Source organism: Lolium rigidum, chromosome 7, assembly GCF_022539505.1.
Source record: "Lolium rigidum isolate FL_2022 chromosome 7, APGP_CSIRO_Lrig_0.1, whole genome shotgun sequence".
Classification (NCBI taxonomy): Eukaryota; Viridiplantae; Streptophyta; class Magnoliopsida; order Poales; family Poaceae; genus Lolium; species Lolium rigidum.
Genome location: NC_061514.1, coordinates 76,291,451 through 76,305,605, shown reverse-complemented (window position 1 = coordinate 76,305,605; position 14,155 = coordinate 76,291,451). Strand labels below are relative to the sequence as shown.

Below are 14,155 nucleotides of genomic sequence, written 5' to 3'. Positions count from 1 at the left end.
ACCGAAAACCGCCAACATCCGAAGAATCGCTCCAAAACGACGCCCCAAGAGGTAGAACGACGTAGGGCGCGCCGCCATCGTCCGATCCGGAGACCCGGACCTAGGGTTTCCCGGAGAAGCACAAGTGAGAGACCGCAGACCGCGACGACGATGCCTTCAAGAAGGTAGCGGCGCGACACGTCGCCATCGTCCGCCAACCGAGGTCGGAGCACGGTTTTCACCGGCAGCCGCGCATCCCCAACTCGCCGAGTGTAGTGCCAAGACGGGCAAAGATGACGCATTCGACAAGGTAACGACGTTGACCGACGCCGCCATCATCCACCAAGACCGCCATGACACCCCAGGCTAGATCACCATTGCCGGAAACCTGTGTGAGATCCCATGATCCCCCACACAGGACTACCAGCCTGGCTGACCACCTCCGACGAAGAAGAAGGCTGCCTCCTCCGTCGAACCCGAGGCTGCTGCCCCGGGCGTCCTCGTGCCGCGGGAAGATTCCAAGGTCACCACCCTGCACCGGCGAGAAAGGGAGGGGATGGCGCAGCCCCACCCCCCCACCAGCCACCACCGGTGTGCCACCTACGGGAGGTGGGGGAGGCCGCGGCACTGGCCACCGTCGCCCCTTCTTCCTCCGACCGCCGCCGCCCAGCCATCACACATGGGCAGGGGGTCTACCGCCGCAGCATCGAGGAAACTGAAAACACATGGTTAACAATCAATCAAGCCCTAAGACTGCTCATAGTGGGAGTAACATAGGTAGTAACATCACATACCCCAAAGCATTTTGGTGACATGGCATGACAATAAATGAAGAAAGAGAGTGGGGTGGTAACTAGCTATGTTACCATAACATCACACTTCTCAAGACAAGATAAGTCTACAATCTAACATGCATGATACCACATATATGTAACTACCCACTATGAAGGTAGTAACATAGAGTAGTAACATGCACCATGTTACTACTCTATGTTACTCCCCACTATGACTAGTCTAAATGTGTGACGCGCTCAAAATGTCTTCAGACCGAAGATGCTGTAAATCTGAAAGAGGAGTAAATGAAGTCAGAGGAAGCATTATGGTGATCCTCTCATCGACACAAACCGTCAAACCCACGGTTAATATGCACTCCCTCTTGCCGTTGATGGGAGAGGTAAATACTCATGCATCTGCAAAGTTTATTGTGGTTGGTGTAATGGTGTATCGTCCTGCAGCTGAGATTCCACCATCTATAATTTCTTTTGCTCCGACGCAGAGGGGCAGGAGACAGGCGTCAGGCGGTGCCCCACACGAAGCGGCGGAACATTCGCCCAGTTGCCCTGCTGCCGCTCTCGTCACCCACACGGGCGCTGCTCTCCCTGTCTCCCTCCCTCTCTCATCCATGGCCCATGGGAGTACTACAATCCAGTAGTGTAGGGCAGATGGTGAGGCTTGAGGAGGGCCCCAGGCGAGGGACAGGGAGGCCGGCATGGTGCAGTGTGCCACGGCGCTCCCACCGCGCCATCGCTGACTCTCCCATGTTGACTTCTCCTCGCTCCATCGAATCCATCTCTCAAGCCAGCCATGTGGTACGCGCTAGCTGTCCCTCTGTTGCTTGCTTCAGCCCGACACACATCACCGGCGGGACGGTCTGACCGCACCGACGCTAGCGTTATCTCTCACCAGCTCACGCGATCTCTCACCTTGATCGATATATAAGAGCAGATCTACACCCGGTGCTAAGCTTTCCTCTCTCCAAATAAAATTTTGACCAACATAATATTTTGTATTTTCTTTTCAATTACATCCGTTTTAAAATATAAGTCTCTTACATTTTGGAACGGATGTAGTAGCATTGTGGTATTTTTATACATACCTCGCATGTTGTAGTGTTGCAAGTCACTCGAGATCAACCCAACAAACAAAACCACAGTTTACAGCATCCTACAATATAAACTATGAACACGTTAATTAAGCAAATCATAAAACAAGTGAATATTGCTGATTCAGAAAACAATACTGCCACTCACATTCTTTTGTGCGCATGCGTATAACCATCGGTTTGTGTCCGTCCCTAAAAAGCAATGGTTTTCTCCGAGAGGCGACGGTCCGCATCATTGTCGGTGAGCCCGTAGAATATTGGATTGACGATGCCCTCAGATTGGTAGTCCACCTCCGGCACTACAAATTGGCCAAAAATGGACCGATTTAAGCTAGTAAAAAACCGTGAAAATCCTAAAGTACATCGGTGAGAAATGTGGTACAGAAATGAAGGAAACTTACAAAACCTAGCACTACTAGAAAAAGGCCTATAGATGGAAATAGTACTACCGGTGCACCAGCAAACCAATGCGCCGGTGGCAAATAGTGTCGGCGCACCAATATGTCGCCGCCGGCGATGGAGTCTTACTGCCGGCGCACAAGCAAGAAAGATGCGCCGGCGATAAATTTCAAAGAGGACCAGACCAGACCGAAAAATTGAGCCCCTTACTGCCGGCGCACCGCCGGTGGTAAGTTGCTTATTGCCGGCGCTGCAGCATGATGGTGCGCCCGGCGGTAAGGGGAGCCATGATTTTCCCTCTCCACCGATCCCCCGGACCGCCTTTCCAGTTTTGAAAAAAAATAAAAGAAAATGATAAAAAATTCAAAAAATAAAATCCTTTGAACTGCCCATGTATTATGTAATCTAATTTTAATGAAAATTTGAAAAAATAATTTCGATATATTATGCAAAATGGCGTCATCTTTCGGTAAAACAGGATTTCTGGTTGCATACGGCCTCCGATGAAAAACATTTTTATATCAAAATCTATCTACGCGAAATTTCCTATCCGAATTGGACAAAAAATGGATTCGTCAATTAGAAAACAGAAACAGGACTTTTTTCAGGTTTTAGATTTTGATGAAAAAAATAAAAAAATTCCCCCGGCGCACCGCCATATTGGTGCGCCGGCAGTAACTTAGGCTATATATGCCAACCCAGCCTGGCGCACCTTCTCTCTCTTCCATTTTCCACATCTTCTCTTTCACTTCTCCTCCTCCTCCTCTCTTCCTCCCTCCGTCCACCTTCTCTTCTCCTCCACTTTTCCCCCTCTTCTACCTTGTTACCCCTCTAATCCCTCCCTCCGGCGAACACCTCCTCAAGCTACTCACCGGAGCACCTCCTCAAGCTACTCACCGGAGCACCTCCTCAAGCTACTCACCGGCGAGCACCTTCTCAAGCATCTCGCCGGCGAGCTCCTCCTCAAGCATCACCTCCTCTCACCCCTGGTCCGGCCACCGACGACCACCCCGACGACCACCGACGACCACACCGGCAACCACCTCCTCTTTGTAAGCAGATGACCACGGGTGGCGACGGTACATCTCCAAGGCACGACCTAGAACTTGACCGACGACCTAGAATTTGACCTAGATCTAGATCTAGATATGCTTTTTTTGAATCCTGGAAAACATACCGCTGGCGCACTAGGCTGGTGCGCCGGTGATAAATCGAGTTACCGCCAGCGAACTAGATAGTGCGCCGGTAATAAGCCTTTACCACCGGCCTGTTCGCACCGGCGGGCTCTGGTGCGCCGGCAGAAGGCCAAATTGGTGCGCCGGCGGTAAGGGTTTTCCTAGTAGTGTAGGCAGGACTCGTTGCACGTCTTGGCATCATTCTAGCTCGGCTTCCAAAGGCGGCAACATGAACACGACAACGATTAAATGGACTTTTTCGAGCTATGGAGGGCTGGATTGAAGCGTCCGCTTCTTCTGAACGAGGGTGTAAGCGGCAACCGAAGTGGGAGGATGGCTCGGATGTATCGATGCGGCGGAACGGGCCGGGGTCGGTCTGACTCGGGGTTGCCGAACATTATTTTGAGCCGCACCAACTGTCAGCATCCATTTGAAGAGGCTGGTGTGGCCCTATTATCAGTGAGGCGCCCCAATAGGTCTTTTTTGGGGGGCATTGGGGGCGCCCGGCGAAGATGTTCTAAAGCTAGATTGTTGAAGTACTCCCTCGTTTTTGTATATAAGGCCAATAAGTATTCTGTGCCAAAACTTTGACCAATAATTTAATTGATAAAAAGATAAGTTATATAACACAAAAAACATATCATTGAAAGCATCTTTCAAATATGAATCCAATGATAAGATTTTTGTGACATACAACTCATATTATGTTGGCCAAATTGTTAGTCAAATTTATATCTTAAAATTATGTGGTGGCCTAATATACAAAAACTGAGGGAGTACTTTTTTTACTGTAGGTGCTGTAGATTATAATCAAAGCAGGTGTGGATGCATGTAAACTTGTACAGTAGTATATGGTTGGGTCGACCGACGTCAATTCGCAGGCGTCACTCCCTTGTTTCCAGGGGGAAGCAAGCTGGTGGTAGCAGACAACAAATGTTGCACGCACGCACCGACGTACGACAAAAGAAACGTTGGTGTCAACAGACCTGCGAACAAACTCCCGGCCGGGGTAATTCAAGCGACAAGGACCCTTCAACCGTGAAGCCAGTACATGCTACTACGCTACTACTAGAACGCATTCTTCACGGTACCATGTGCAGCGGTGGCTTGGACGCGTTGCTCACCCACGCACTGTACGTACGTCAGTAACAGGGACCGTAACGTTTTTCACATCACGTTCCAGCAGCCGGCCGGCCTTTGACGTTTGACCCTGCTGTTCTACAAGTGAGTGAACGAGGAACGTGCAAAGTCAAAATAGTGGGGTAGAAACTCTAGCTCGTCCAGAAAAACCTGCCTTTCTAAGATAATGGTTCTCCGTACCAGTGACAGACTAGTTTTGTGATCCCGATCGACGGGCCAGACAATTTTAAAGTCCACGATGATTAAGTAGCAAGCCCTGCACTTGCGGCTTGCGCCACCAAGCGTGGCAACTTGTATACTACTCCAAGTCCTAATCTTGGCAAATGGATCCTTCCCCTTGACCCGCCATCACACCACCGATCCATCTCTCTCGGCACCAAGACCTCTAGCCAGTCGTCATCGCGTTTTTTTAATAAGTAAAAAAAATAACTCTCTCGTCACAACCAGAAGAAACAACCTCCCAGATTCAGCAATTTTTTTCTACATATAATACTGGATTTAGTAGGGCTTCGTCTCCTCCCATTAGACCACCAACAACGGCCTGTCATGTTTAGAGTAACTTTAATAGACTCATAAAAATCCTAAAAGAATAAAATTACCACTATTTTATTGTTTCTGCGTGAAAAAAGGCACTAGCAGATCCCACGCTCGAGGATCATACACTAGTAGGAAAAAGCCAGCAGTCAAGTGTCATTTTTGCTACTAGTCGCGTGTGCTGGCCTGCCACAGGTACCTCGCGAGTGGTAAGTCTTACTAGTCGCGTGTGAACCCGACACGCGACTAGTATGGCAGGTACTAGTCGTGTGCGGGTCTGGCGCGCTGCCACTAAAGTACTAGTCACGTGCACTAGTTAGGTTGCACTAGTTAGGTTTGCTGCTAATGCCATTTTTTTCGCTATTTTTAAAAAAGCTGGGACCATTGCCCAGTTGTCCACATGATTTTACACAAAACACCCTAAAAACTAAAAGAAAGCAATCGAGTTCATGTCGTCTTCTTGTGGCATCGACGAGAGGAGATGGTGTGGAGGAGACGGTTGCCGTCACCGGAGGTGGTGCAGAGGAGGAGGCGGTCGCCGTCGCCGGAGGTGGTGCAGAGGAGGAGGCAGTCACCCATCACGGGAGGTGGTGCAAAGTAGGAGGCGGTTGCCGTCGCGAGAGGTGGTGCGAAGGAGGAGGCGGTCGCCGGAGGAGGAGGCCGAGCAGGGCGCCGAATGTGGGCGGGAGGTGGTCGCCGTCGCCGAAGGTAGTGCTCGTCTTTGTGGAGAAGGAGGAGAATTGGAAGAGGAGGAGAGGAGAAGGTGGAAGAGGAGGAGAGGAGAAGGTGGAGAAGTGGAAGAGTAGGAGGGGATAAGGTGGAGAAGGGGTAGATGAGGTGGGGGGAAATTTAGAAACTAGAGAGAGGTTTTTTTGGAAGTTTTCAGGATTGAAATTTTCTTGCGCCGAAATCTTAAACCTGAAAAAACTCTATTTTCCTTTTCGATTTTTTGGAATCTAAAAAATCGCTAAAAGCCTAGCGTTGAAATCGGATGTAAATTTTTTACGCAGATACCTTTTCATATATTAAAGATTTTCATCAAAGATCGTATGGGACCAGAAAAATCGTTTTACCGAGACATGGCCCTAGTTTGTATAATATATCAAAATCCATGTTTGTTAGTTTTCCTTAAAACTAGATGACCCCAGCTTACGTAAAGCGCGGACCGATGGCACGCACCTATCCTTGGCGCTGCGACATTCTTTCAGTCTCAATGACACGGCGGCCGGACGATCGCTGTCCGTCGCCGGCAACCTGCCTTTGCTTCCCTTCTTCTCCCTCCCCCCTTCTCCTTGCTGTCGTCTTCGCGACAGGGATGCGGTCAAGAACACTTACCGGACAAGCAAAACCATAAGTCCAAACGTCTGACGGGACGGTAGCCGTCTCTGTCCCCTCCGGCCGAGTACGTACACGGTGCAGGCTACAGCCGTCGCTGACGAGCGACCTTGGTTTGTTTCTGTTTCAGACATGCGTCGTGCACTTGAGAACATGGACGCAAACCACCAAAAGTTAGGCGCCGCGCCGATTAGTCTCCACCCCGATTGGCAACATGATCGCGGATGCGTACGCCGGTGGTTCCTGTTGACTTTGCCAATCCTAAAATCCGCCGGCTCGATCTCTTGGAGTGGCAGGGTCCGTTTTTTAAAAATAGGAATGTGTGTATGTATGTATTTGTGAACAACTATATCTATAATTATGTACTATATTTGTAATTTTTTTATTAATGTTTGCTTATTTCCTAAAGGGTTACCCCTCTTTGCCATAATATAAAAGTCAAACTTATCTAACTTTGAATAAGTTATTAAGGAAATGATTTATATCTAAAGGGTGTGACTATTTCTCAGTTGACTAAGAACTAACTTCATTCTCAGTTAGATGATGTCGTAAAATCTAATTTGCATTTTACAACTAAATGACTAGCACAAATTAGGAAGCAAATCTAACGGTCCAGATAAATTTTTTTGGTTGCATTTCCACTTACAATTGAAAAAATCTCAGTTGCAACTCCACGTGCAACTAAAAAAACTTAGTTGTAACTGAACTTACAACGCATATGCACGAATCACGATGGAATCAAACGATGTAAGACTTGATTGAGCACAAACTTAGCTGAGAACTAACAAATCCCATATCTAAAATACCTAATGTATACCATATCAAAATATACTTTACGGTGATTTGAGATTCTAAATATTGATATTATTTGATATAAACATAGTCAAGTTTACATGGTTTGACTTCAAAAAAAATCATATAGGCACTATATTTTGGCATAGAGGTGTTCTTTGAGCTAGCTACAAATGGAAAGCTAGATAATCAATTTTGGGTTCTTGAAACTGTTCTCAATGACTTTGAATCTAGGAATGCACCAAGATGCTTTTTTGTGAAGCATTGAAGCGTAATTGTTGATGGAGTCATTGTAATTTGGTTATATTTGAGGTAATCAAACTAGTAGAAAATACTTGTTATATTTTCTACCATTTTACTATTATTTCTATCGTAAATATGCGTATAAAGTGAAAGTAGGCATATACATATAGTTATATGTCTAGTTATCCATACACATATATCATCCTTAAGGGGCCCCTTTATTGACTTCTCCCAAGGGCCCCGAAAAACATAGGGGCGGCCCTGGTGGTTGGAAGTCTGATCATTGTGATCTATGGTTCTCATCTTTGACGATGTTTGCTGCTCTGATGTGTTCGTCCTATGGGGTACTTAATATGATGACTTACGTCTACATACTAAGGTGAATTATAATATGATAAGACTTGCCTAACTCCTACGAGGGAGGCGTAAGGACAGCGGTGTAAGTTCGGGTTTCGGCTCGCCTCTAGTGTTTATAGTCGTAGCTAGGTGGTTCAAGGACCTGCTAGTATTTCAATTACTTTTAGATGATTATTACTCTCTCCGTCCTAGAGTGTAAGTCATATTTCCAAAAACTATTTGTCCCATAACCTCCATCTCTAAGGCATAATTTTATTTAATGAGGGAGAGAAAGGGGTTGTATGCACCAATGAGAGAGAGAAAGATAATACATGCACCAATGAGAGAGAGAAAGAGGCTGCATGCACCAATGAGAGAGAGAAAATGAGACCCAATCAGCTAGTACATTGGGTCAAGATATTCAAAAATTGTGACTTACAAACTAGGACGGAGTAATAATTTGGTTTACTTTTTTCTCGAAAAAGGAAAAGCAATAATATAATTACTTTTTAGAGAGGAGTGAGCAGTAGTGTAGTGCAATGATGGAAGGGTCCGGGCGGTCGCTAGTGCAGACACTGTTCTTTTGGTCTGGTTAGATGAGATGTCCATTTCTCGCGGCACTATCCCGGTGCTGAAATGGGCAGGCACCCGAGTTATGTTTGCCACTGCAAGCAAAGGACAAGCAGCAGCCCCCCCTGCCTTTGCCTGGAGGCGTTAATGCCACTGGCGATTCAGGATGCTACGCCATGACGAGACGGAACATATGTAATGCCTGGAGGCTGGAGCTCAGAGTGATGATACTGATACTCCTCCTACTGCCCAGATTCAGAATCGGCAGGGGGCAGTGAGTAAATGTTGTTCCAACATCGCACAATTTACATTTAATTCACTGAACCGACTGGGACACTGGTCAGACAACAAGCGCATTCAATTCACTGAACCAGCGGCGCGATGCTGGAAATCAAATACTACTCCAGGCCAGTACGTCCGGGAAGTACATCATGACATTCGACGATCATGACAAGTACATTGAGGAGATATTCTATTGCATATTTGCTACGATGACGGGGAAAAATAGAAGGGAACGTGAAGGAAACAAAACGAGCTAACTCGACAGTGAAGAAACAGCAACAGCTCACAATTCAGCTGTACATCTAGTAGTACCAGTTCGGCTTATTGCTCACTAACAAGGACTAATGGTGGCCGGCGACCTAATATAAGTTATTCGGCTGAACCATTGCTTTCTCTCTAGCTGCTCCCTATGTTGTCGCTGCCGGCGTCCGTCAGGATCGTCAGCCTCCGGGCCGATTTCACGAACGCCCTGAAAATTTAGGGGGAAGAGCCGCCGTGTTTAATACTACTTTCAGACCAAGAATTTCAACTCTACTTTATGAAGGTGTAACGTTGACTGAATGTGAGTTTGACATTGCGCTGCTCACCTGAAAGGCTCGTCGCCGACGTGCTTGACTTCGCCGGCGGCGCCGCGGTAGAGCACGTGGCTCCGCAGCTCGGCGCCGTCGATGCCGAACATGTCGGCCATGCGGGCGTAGAGCTCCTCGAAGGAGCTCAGCGCCGATAGGTCGAGGTTGCGGCCCACGGCGTCCGAGTCCACGAACACCTTGCACTGCCCGGGCTCCAGCCCGAGCTCGGACGACGAGTGGCTGCTGCTGTCCCCGAGCCTCCATGAGGACGTGTTGTTGTTGTTGTTGCTCGGGCTGCCCTGGATCACGCCGGACCCGGACCCTTCCTCGGAGACCTTCTCGGCCTCCCAGTTGGGCGACCCGCAGCTGCCGCTGGATTTCATCTGCTCCTCCGTCAGTATCGCCTGCCCGAACAGGTGCAGCGTCGGCGCCTTGGCCGCGTCGAAGGCCTTCTTGGGCAAAATGCACGCCGCGTCGTCTTCGCGGACGGGCGACGTGCCGATGGTCAGGACCGTGCTGATCCCTGTCTCGACGTGCTCGTCGGCGGGGCGGCGGATGCCGGAGTAGGGCAGGCTCGGCTGCTGCTGCAGGTTGGTGACGCGGAGATCCGGAAAGGACGGAGGGAATTGCGGATGCCTGGCTCCCTGTACGCCTGCGAGAGGAGCACCACCGTTGGTCGGGAAGGGGAAGACGGGGAAGCTGTGGTGGTGCATCAGCTGGTCGTGCGCCAGCGGGTGGTTGGGAGGGAACGGCGGCGGCGGGTGGAAGAGCTGCCCGTCCAAGGGGAAGTCGGCGTAGGACGGGATCCGCTGCTTCTTGCGCGGCGGCGAGAAGGACGGCAGGTGCAGGTTGGGCATGCTGGACACCAGCTCCACCAGCCACGGGCAGACGCGCTTCACGTTCTGGAGGAGCTCCGGCTCGTCCCAGCTCACCTGGAACATGCGGATTAGCCATGTCGTTTGATTACGGACGAACTCTGTACTACGTGTTTACCATGGTCCCATTATGCCATACTAGGCCATAGGCAATAGCCATGTGTAAGGGAATCTCCAGAGCGAGTGTGTCACCCAAGTGTACCTGGAGTTGCCGCCATGGCGAGTTCTTCCAGCGTATGGGGTCGGCGGCGTGTACTCCGGCGACGGTGCCCATGAACCAGCTGATCCTTGACGAGTCCTCGGTCTCGAAGGCCATCTTGAAGCGCATGCCGGCGCACCAGTGCACCTGCAAGGCGGCGCTGACCGCGCTCGCGCGCACGCAGAACTCCGGGGTGCTCGCCCGCGGGTAGTACACCACCTCGAACGGCTGCCCGGCGGCGGCCAGCCTGGCCGCCGCGACCACGTCCTCGGCGGGGACCTTCCCCTTGGCGTCGGTCGCATTGCCGCCGCGCGTCAGGCCTCGGTAGTGGTCCCACCCGGAGTGTGCGTCGTCGGTGCAGAAGACGCGCTTGGCGCGGCGTACGCCGACGTGGACCTCGCCGGCCTCGCTGCGGAGGAAGACGATGGAGTCCCCTGCGAGGAGCTTCTTCTGGTTGACGAAGTTGCTCCAGCCCGTGGTGAGGAGGTGGCGGCGCGGGGTGCCCCGGTAGATGTGGCGGAACTTGAACTCCTCCCCGTGCACGTCCCTGACGAAGATGTTCTGGACGGGCGGCTCGTCGCCGTAGTCGAGCGGCGGGAAGATGGTCTCGGCGCAGAAGCGGGGCACGGAGAAGCCGCCGCCGTTGTTGGCGTCGGACTGCGTCAGCGTCTTGGCGAAAGACGCGGGCTTGCTGGGGCGCGGCTCGTCGTGGTGGTCGCGGGCGGCGGCGGCGGCGGGGCCCACGTCGACGACGGCGTCGCCCGGGCGGAGCGGGACGAGGCGGATCTTGGCGAAGACCTCGTCGGTGTGCGCGTCGGCCATGAAGCGGACGGCGGCGACGCGGCAGGGGATGAGCGGCGGGACGAGCGCGGCGGAGAGGTCGACGGCGGCGGTGGCCTGCTCGGCGTGGCCCTGCGGGAAGTAGACGACGGCGGCGCCGACGGGCGGCACGGTGCACATGGTCCCCGCGCAGGCCAGCCAGAGCTGCGAGTCGACGGAGCCGGGCGCCAGGTCGTCGGCGCTGGCCGCCGGGCAGGAGAGGTCCGTGAAGGTGAGCATGGTGTTGCGAGAGCCAGTGTAGGTCGGCGCGGCGGGCGACCAGGCTGCTGCTATGGTATGACTAGGTAAGGAGGAGGACTGAATGGAGTGAGTGGGGGGTGGGGAGTTGCGGTTGCAGGGGAAGGGGGAGGGAACGGGCGGTTCGGAGCGGAAGGTGGAAGGAGGGGCGTGTTTGAAGGGGGTTAACAGTTCCGACGGCCACGGTAACAAATCACCATGGAACAAGGCCTTCTTCTTCTTCTTATATAAGTGCTGTGCCGTTGTACTCATCTCATCTCATCCGTGCAGGCCGGCCCGGATAACGTACGGTACGACGCTCTCAACACGGAACATGCGGGTCGGGGCCAACGGGAGCTCCATCTCACAACACCGACTCAAGCCACCAAGCCTCTAGAACATATGACTACACCATCTCCTTGTTGGACTCACCTCCTACTAGCTACAGCCGCCATGCATAACCGCATGGATGAAAAACACATATAAACTTATTTACTTCCTCCAATTCCACCAAAATATACTTACTCCTTACATGTTTCACCTCTTTACACTTTGTTACTTTCTTCTAGTTCTTTTCCAAAAACACATCATCATCAATACGAGTACAAAGAACACCAAACAAAAAAAACCAAAGATAATAAAAATTACAATTAGCTTTTTGGACCACCTAGCCAAGACTACAATCATTGGAGCGAGCTGAAGGCGCGCCACCGTCCCCGCCCCTCCATCACCGGAGACGGACAAAGCTTGTCGAAGTAGAGCTTGTTGTCGTAGACATATGAGAAGTCATCGTGCCAAGACCATGAAGGACCAACGCACCAGAGAGCAACCATAACCAATGATGAGAACCGCAGATCGGTAGAGCCAAACCCGTAACCACATTGACGAACACGAAGACGGAGCCGATCCCTTGAGATCCGCTGGACACAAAACTGAAAGGACATTTAATGACCACTAGGGTTTTGTGTGTTTGGCGACAACACCGCTGATCTTTTAACTATGTGCTAAGTGGCGGTCAATCCAGGCCGGCACTGCCGCCGACACCTGTTTGTCAGGATCTTCCAAGAAACTCTCTAGGGGCAGCACCGCCCATTATTTGTGTCCGGCACTACCGCCGTGGTCGCTCCAACGGGCAGAATTGGCTAAGGGGTATAAATAGGACCTTTCTTCTACCCTGGAAGGTTTCTCTTTCTCCCCAAGAACACACCCATCAGCCGAGCCACGAAAATCATCAGATCTCCTCCCTCAACCACCCAAAGCTCTTGATCTTTTGAGAATCAAATGGGAAGACCCCGATCTACATCTTCGCAAAAGCGATTTGCATTTCCCCCTCATTCACTTGAGGGCCCATTTGCTAGTGTTTCCTTTGGAAATCCTGGTTGTTGTTTACTTCATTCATAACTTCGTGGACAAGTGAGCTAGGTCTTCGTGGCGTTGCTCAACGGAGAATAGGGTGAGGCCTTTGTGACGTTGGTTAGACTTTCGTGGCAACAACACCCCTCCAATGTAGACGTACTTTCCCTCAAAAGGAAGGAACCACTACAAAAAAAGTTCTTATCAACAACGTCAATTTTTTCTCGGCTAAGGGGTGTTCACAACAAGAAACCGGAGTAGCAATGACAAAACAGGGTTGATGTTTGAGAAATCTGTCAGCAAATTTCTTTTTCCCATACGGTGTCGCGTTTTCGCGTAAGAGGTGGCGTTTTGGACCGCTCGGCCCCGAAAAATCGTGACGGGCTTGGGGGGCTTCATAAGATCTGGGCTTCGGGCTGCTGGATACACCTGACCCACCCTCTGCACGCTTCTGTTCAAGTACTTCTCTGTCTGCCGCCTGCTTTTCCAACCTGGCTGATACGTGCATTTTGTATCATCATTATTGCTACATATAGAGTTTGTTTTCATTGTTATTTGCCTTCATACATTGTTATTTATGCATTTTTAGATAATTTTCGGGACTTTCCTACAAAGTCCCCTTCATTGGTATTTAAATCCCGCGAGGCAGAAAACCTCCTTTTTCGTAGTTTATTTGTTTCAAGACTTTGTGGATGGCAAAAATTCGAGGAAAAATTACCTGATCAGTTTTTCACCCGTAGGAAGGCCGTGAGCAAAAGAAACAAGCGAGAGGGGCCACGAGGTGCAAACAAGCACAGGTGGCGCGGCCCAACTTCCTGGCCGCGCCAGCCACCCTTGTTGGCACCTCGGACATCGTTTCAGCCCCCTTTTATCCCAGACGATTCGTTTGCCCAAAAACCTAAGCCATATTTTTCCTGAGTGATGGGGGTACGCCCATAGGGGGTGGGTCGCCAGTCCCACTCGCCATAAGGATGAAGCCCAGGGAGGACCGCCAGTCGCCCAGCCGACTGGGCCCGAAGGCGACTGGGCCGAAGTCCTAAGGAGAAGATCTGCTCGATTCGAGATAGAGATTACTTGAAGAAGGATGTGGGATCCCGGATTTGTAGTAACTGATACGATTCGGAGTTATCCTCTTGTAACCCTAGGCCGGGGTGGAAATATAAACCCCCAGGCTAAACCCTAGAAACACATCATCTAAGATCCAATCTCCCCCTTTGTAAGCTCTAGGCTCTACGCCGACTGAGCCCCCCCCCCCATTGTAATTCTCCACTGAGCAATAAGATCTAGCAGGACGTAGGCCTTTTACTCTCCGGAGGGGCTGAACCTGGGTAAAACCTTGCGTCCCTTGCACCTCGACCCGTAGATGGCGATGTTCCCTTCCCTCGCATCAACGAAGTGCTACCCTCGTAGCATCTCGCCGTGGTTACATCCACGAC

The 14,155-nt window shown here is 50.9% G+C and overlaps 1 protein-coding gene across 1 annotated transcript; it reads right to left on the bottom strand.

The window, feature by feature from the left end:
• Positions 1–8,801: 8,801 nt before the first annotated feature.
• On the bottom strand, positions 8,802–11,369 carry LOC124676438 (auxin response factor 10-like). Its single transcript, XM_047212500.1, has 3 exons — positions 10,314–11,369; positions 9,255–10,168; positions 8,802–9,136 (listed from the first exon to the last, which is right to left on the bottom strand). The coding sequence occupies exons 1-3, from the start codon at positions 11,367–11,369 to the stop codon at positions 9,064–9,066; spliced, it is 2,043 nt and encodes a 680-aa protein (XP_047068456.1). The 3' UTR covers positions 8,802–9,063.
• Positions 11,370–14,155: the final 2,786 nt, after the last annotated feature.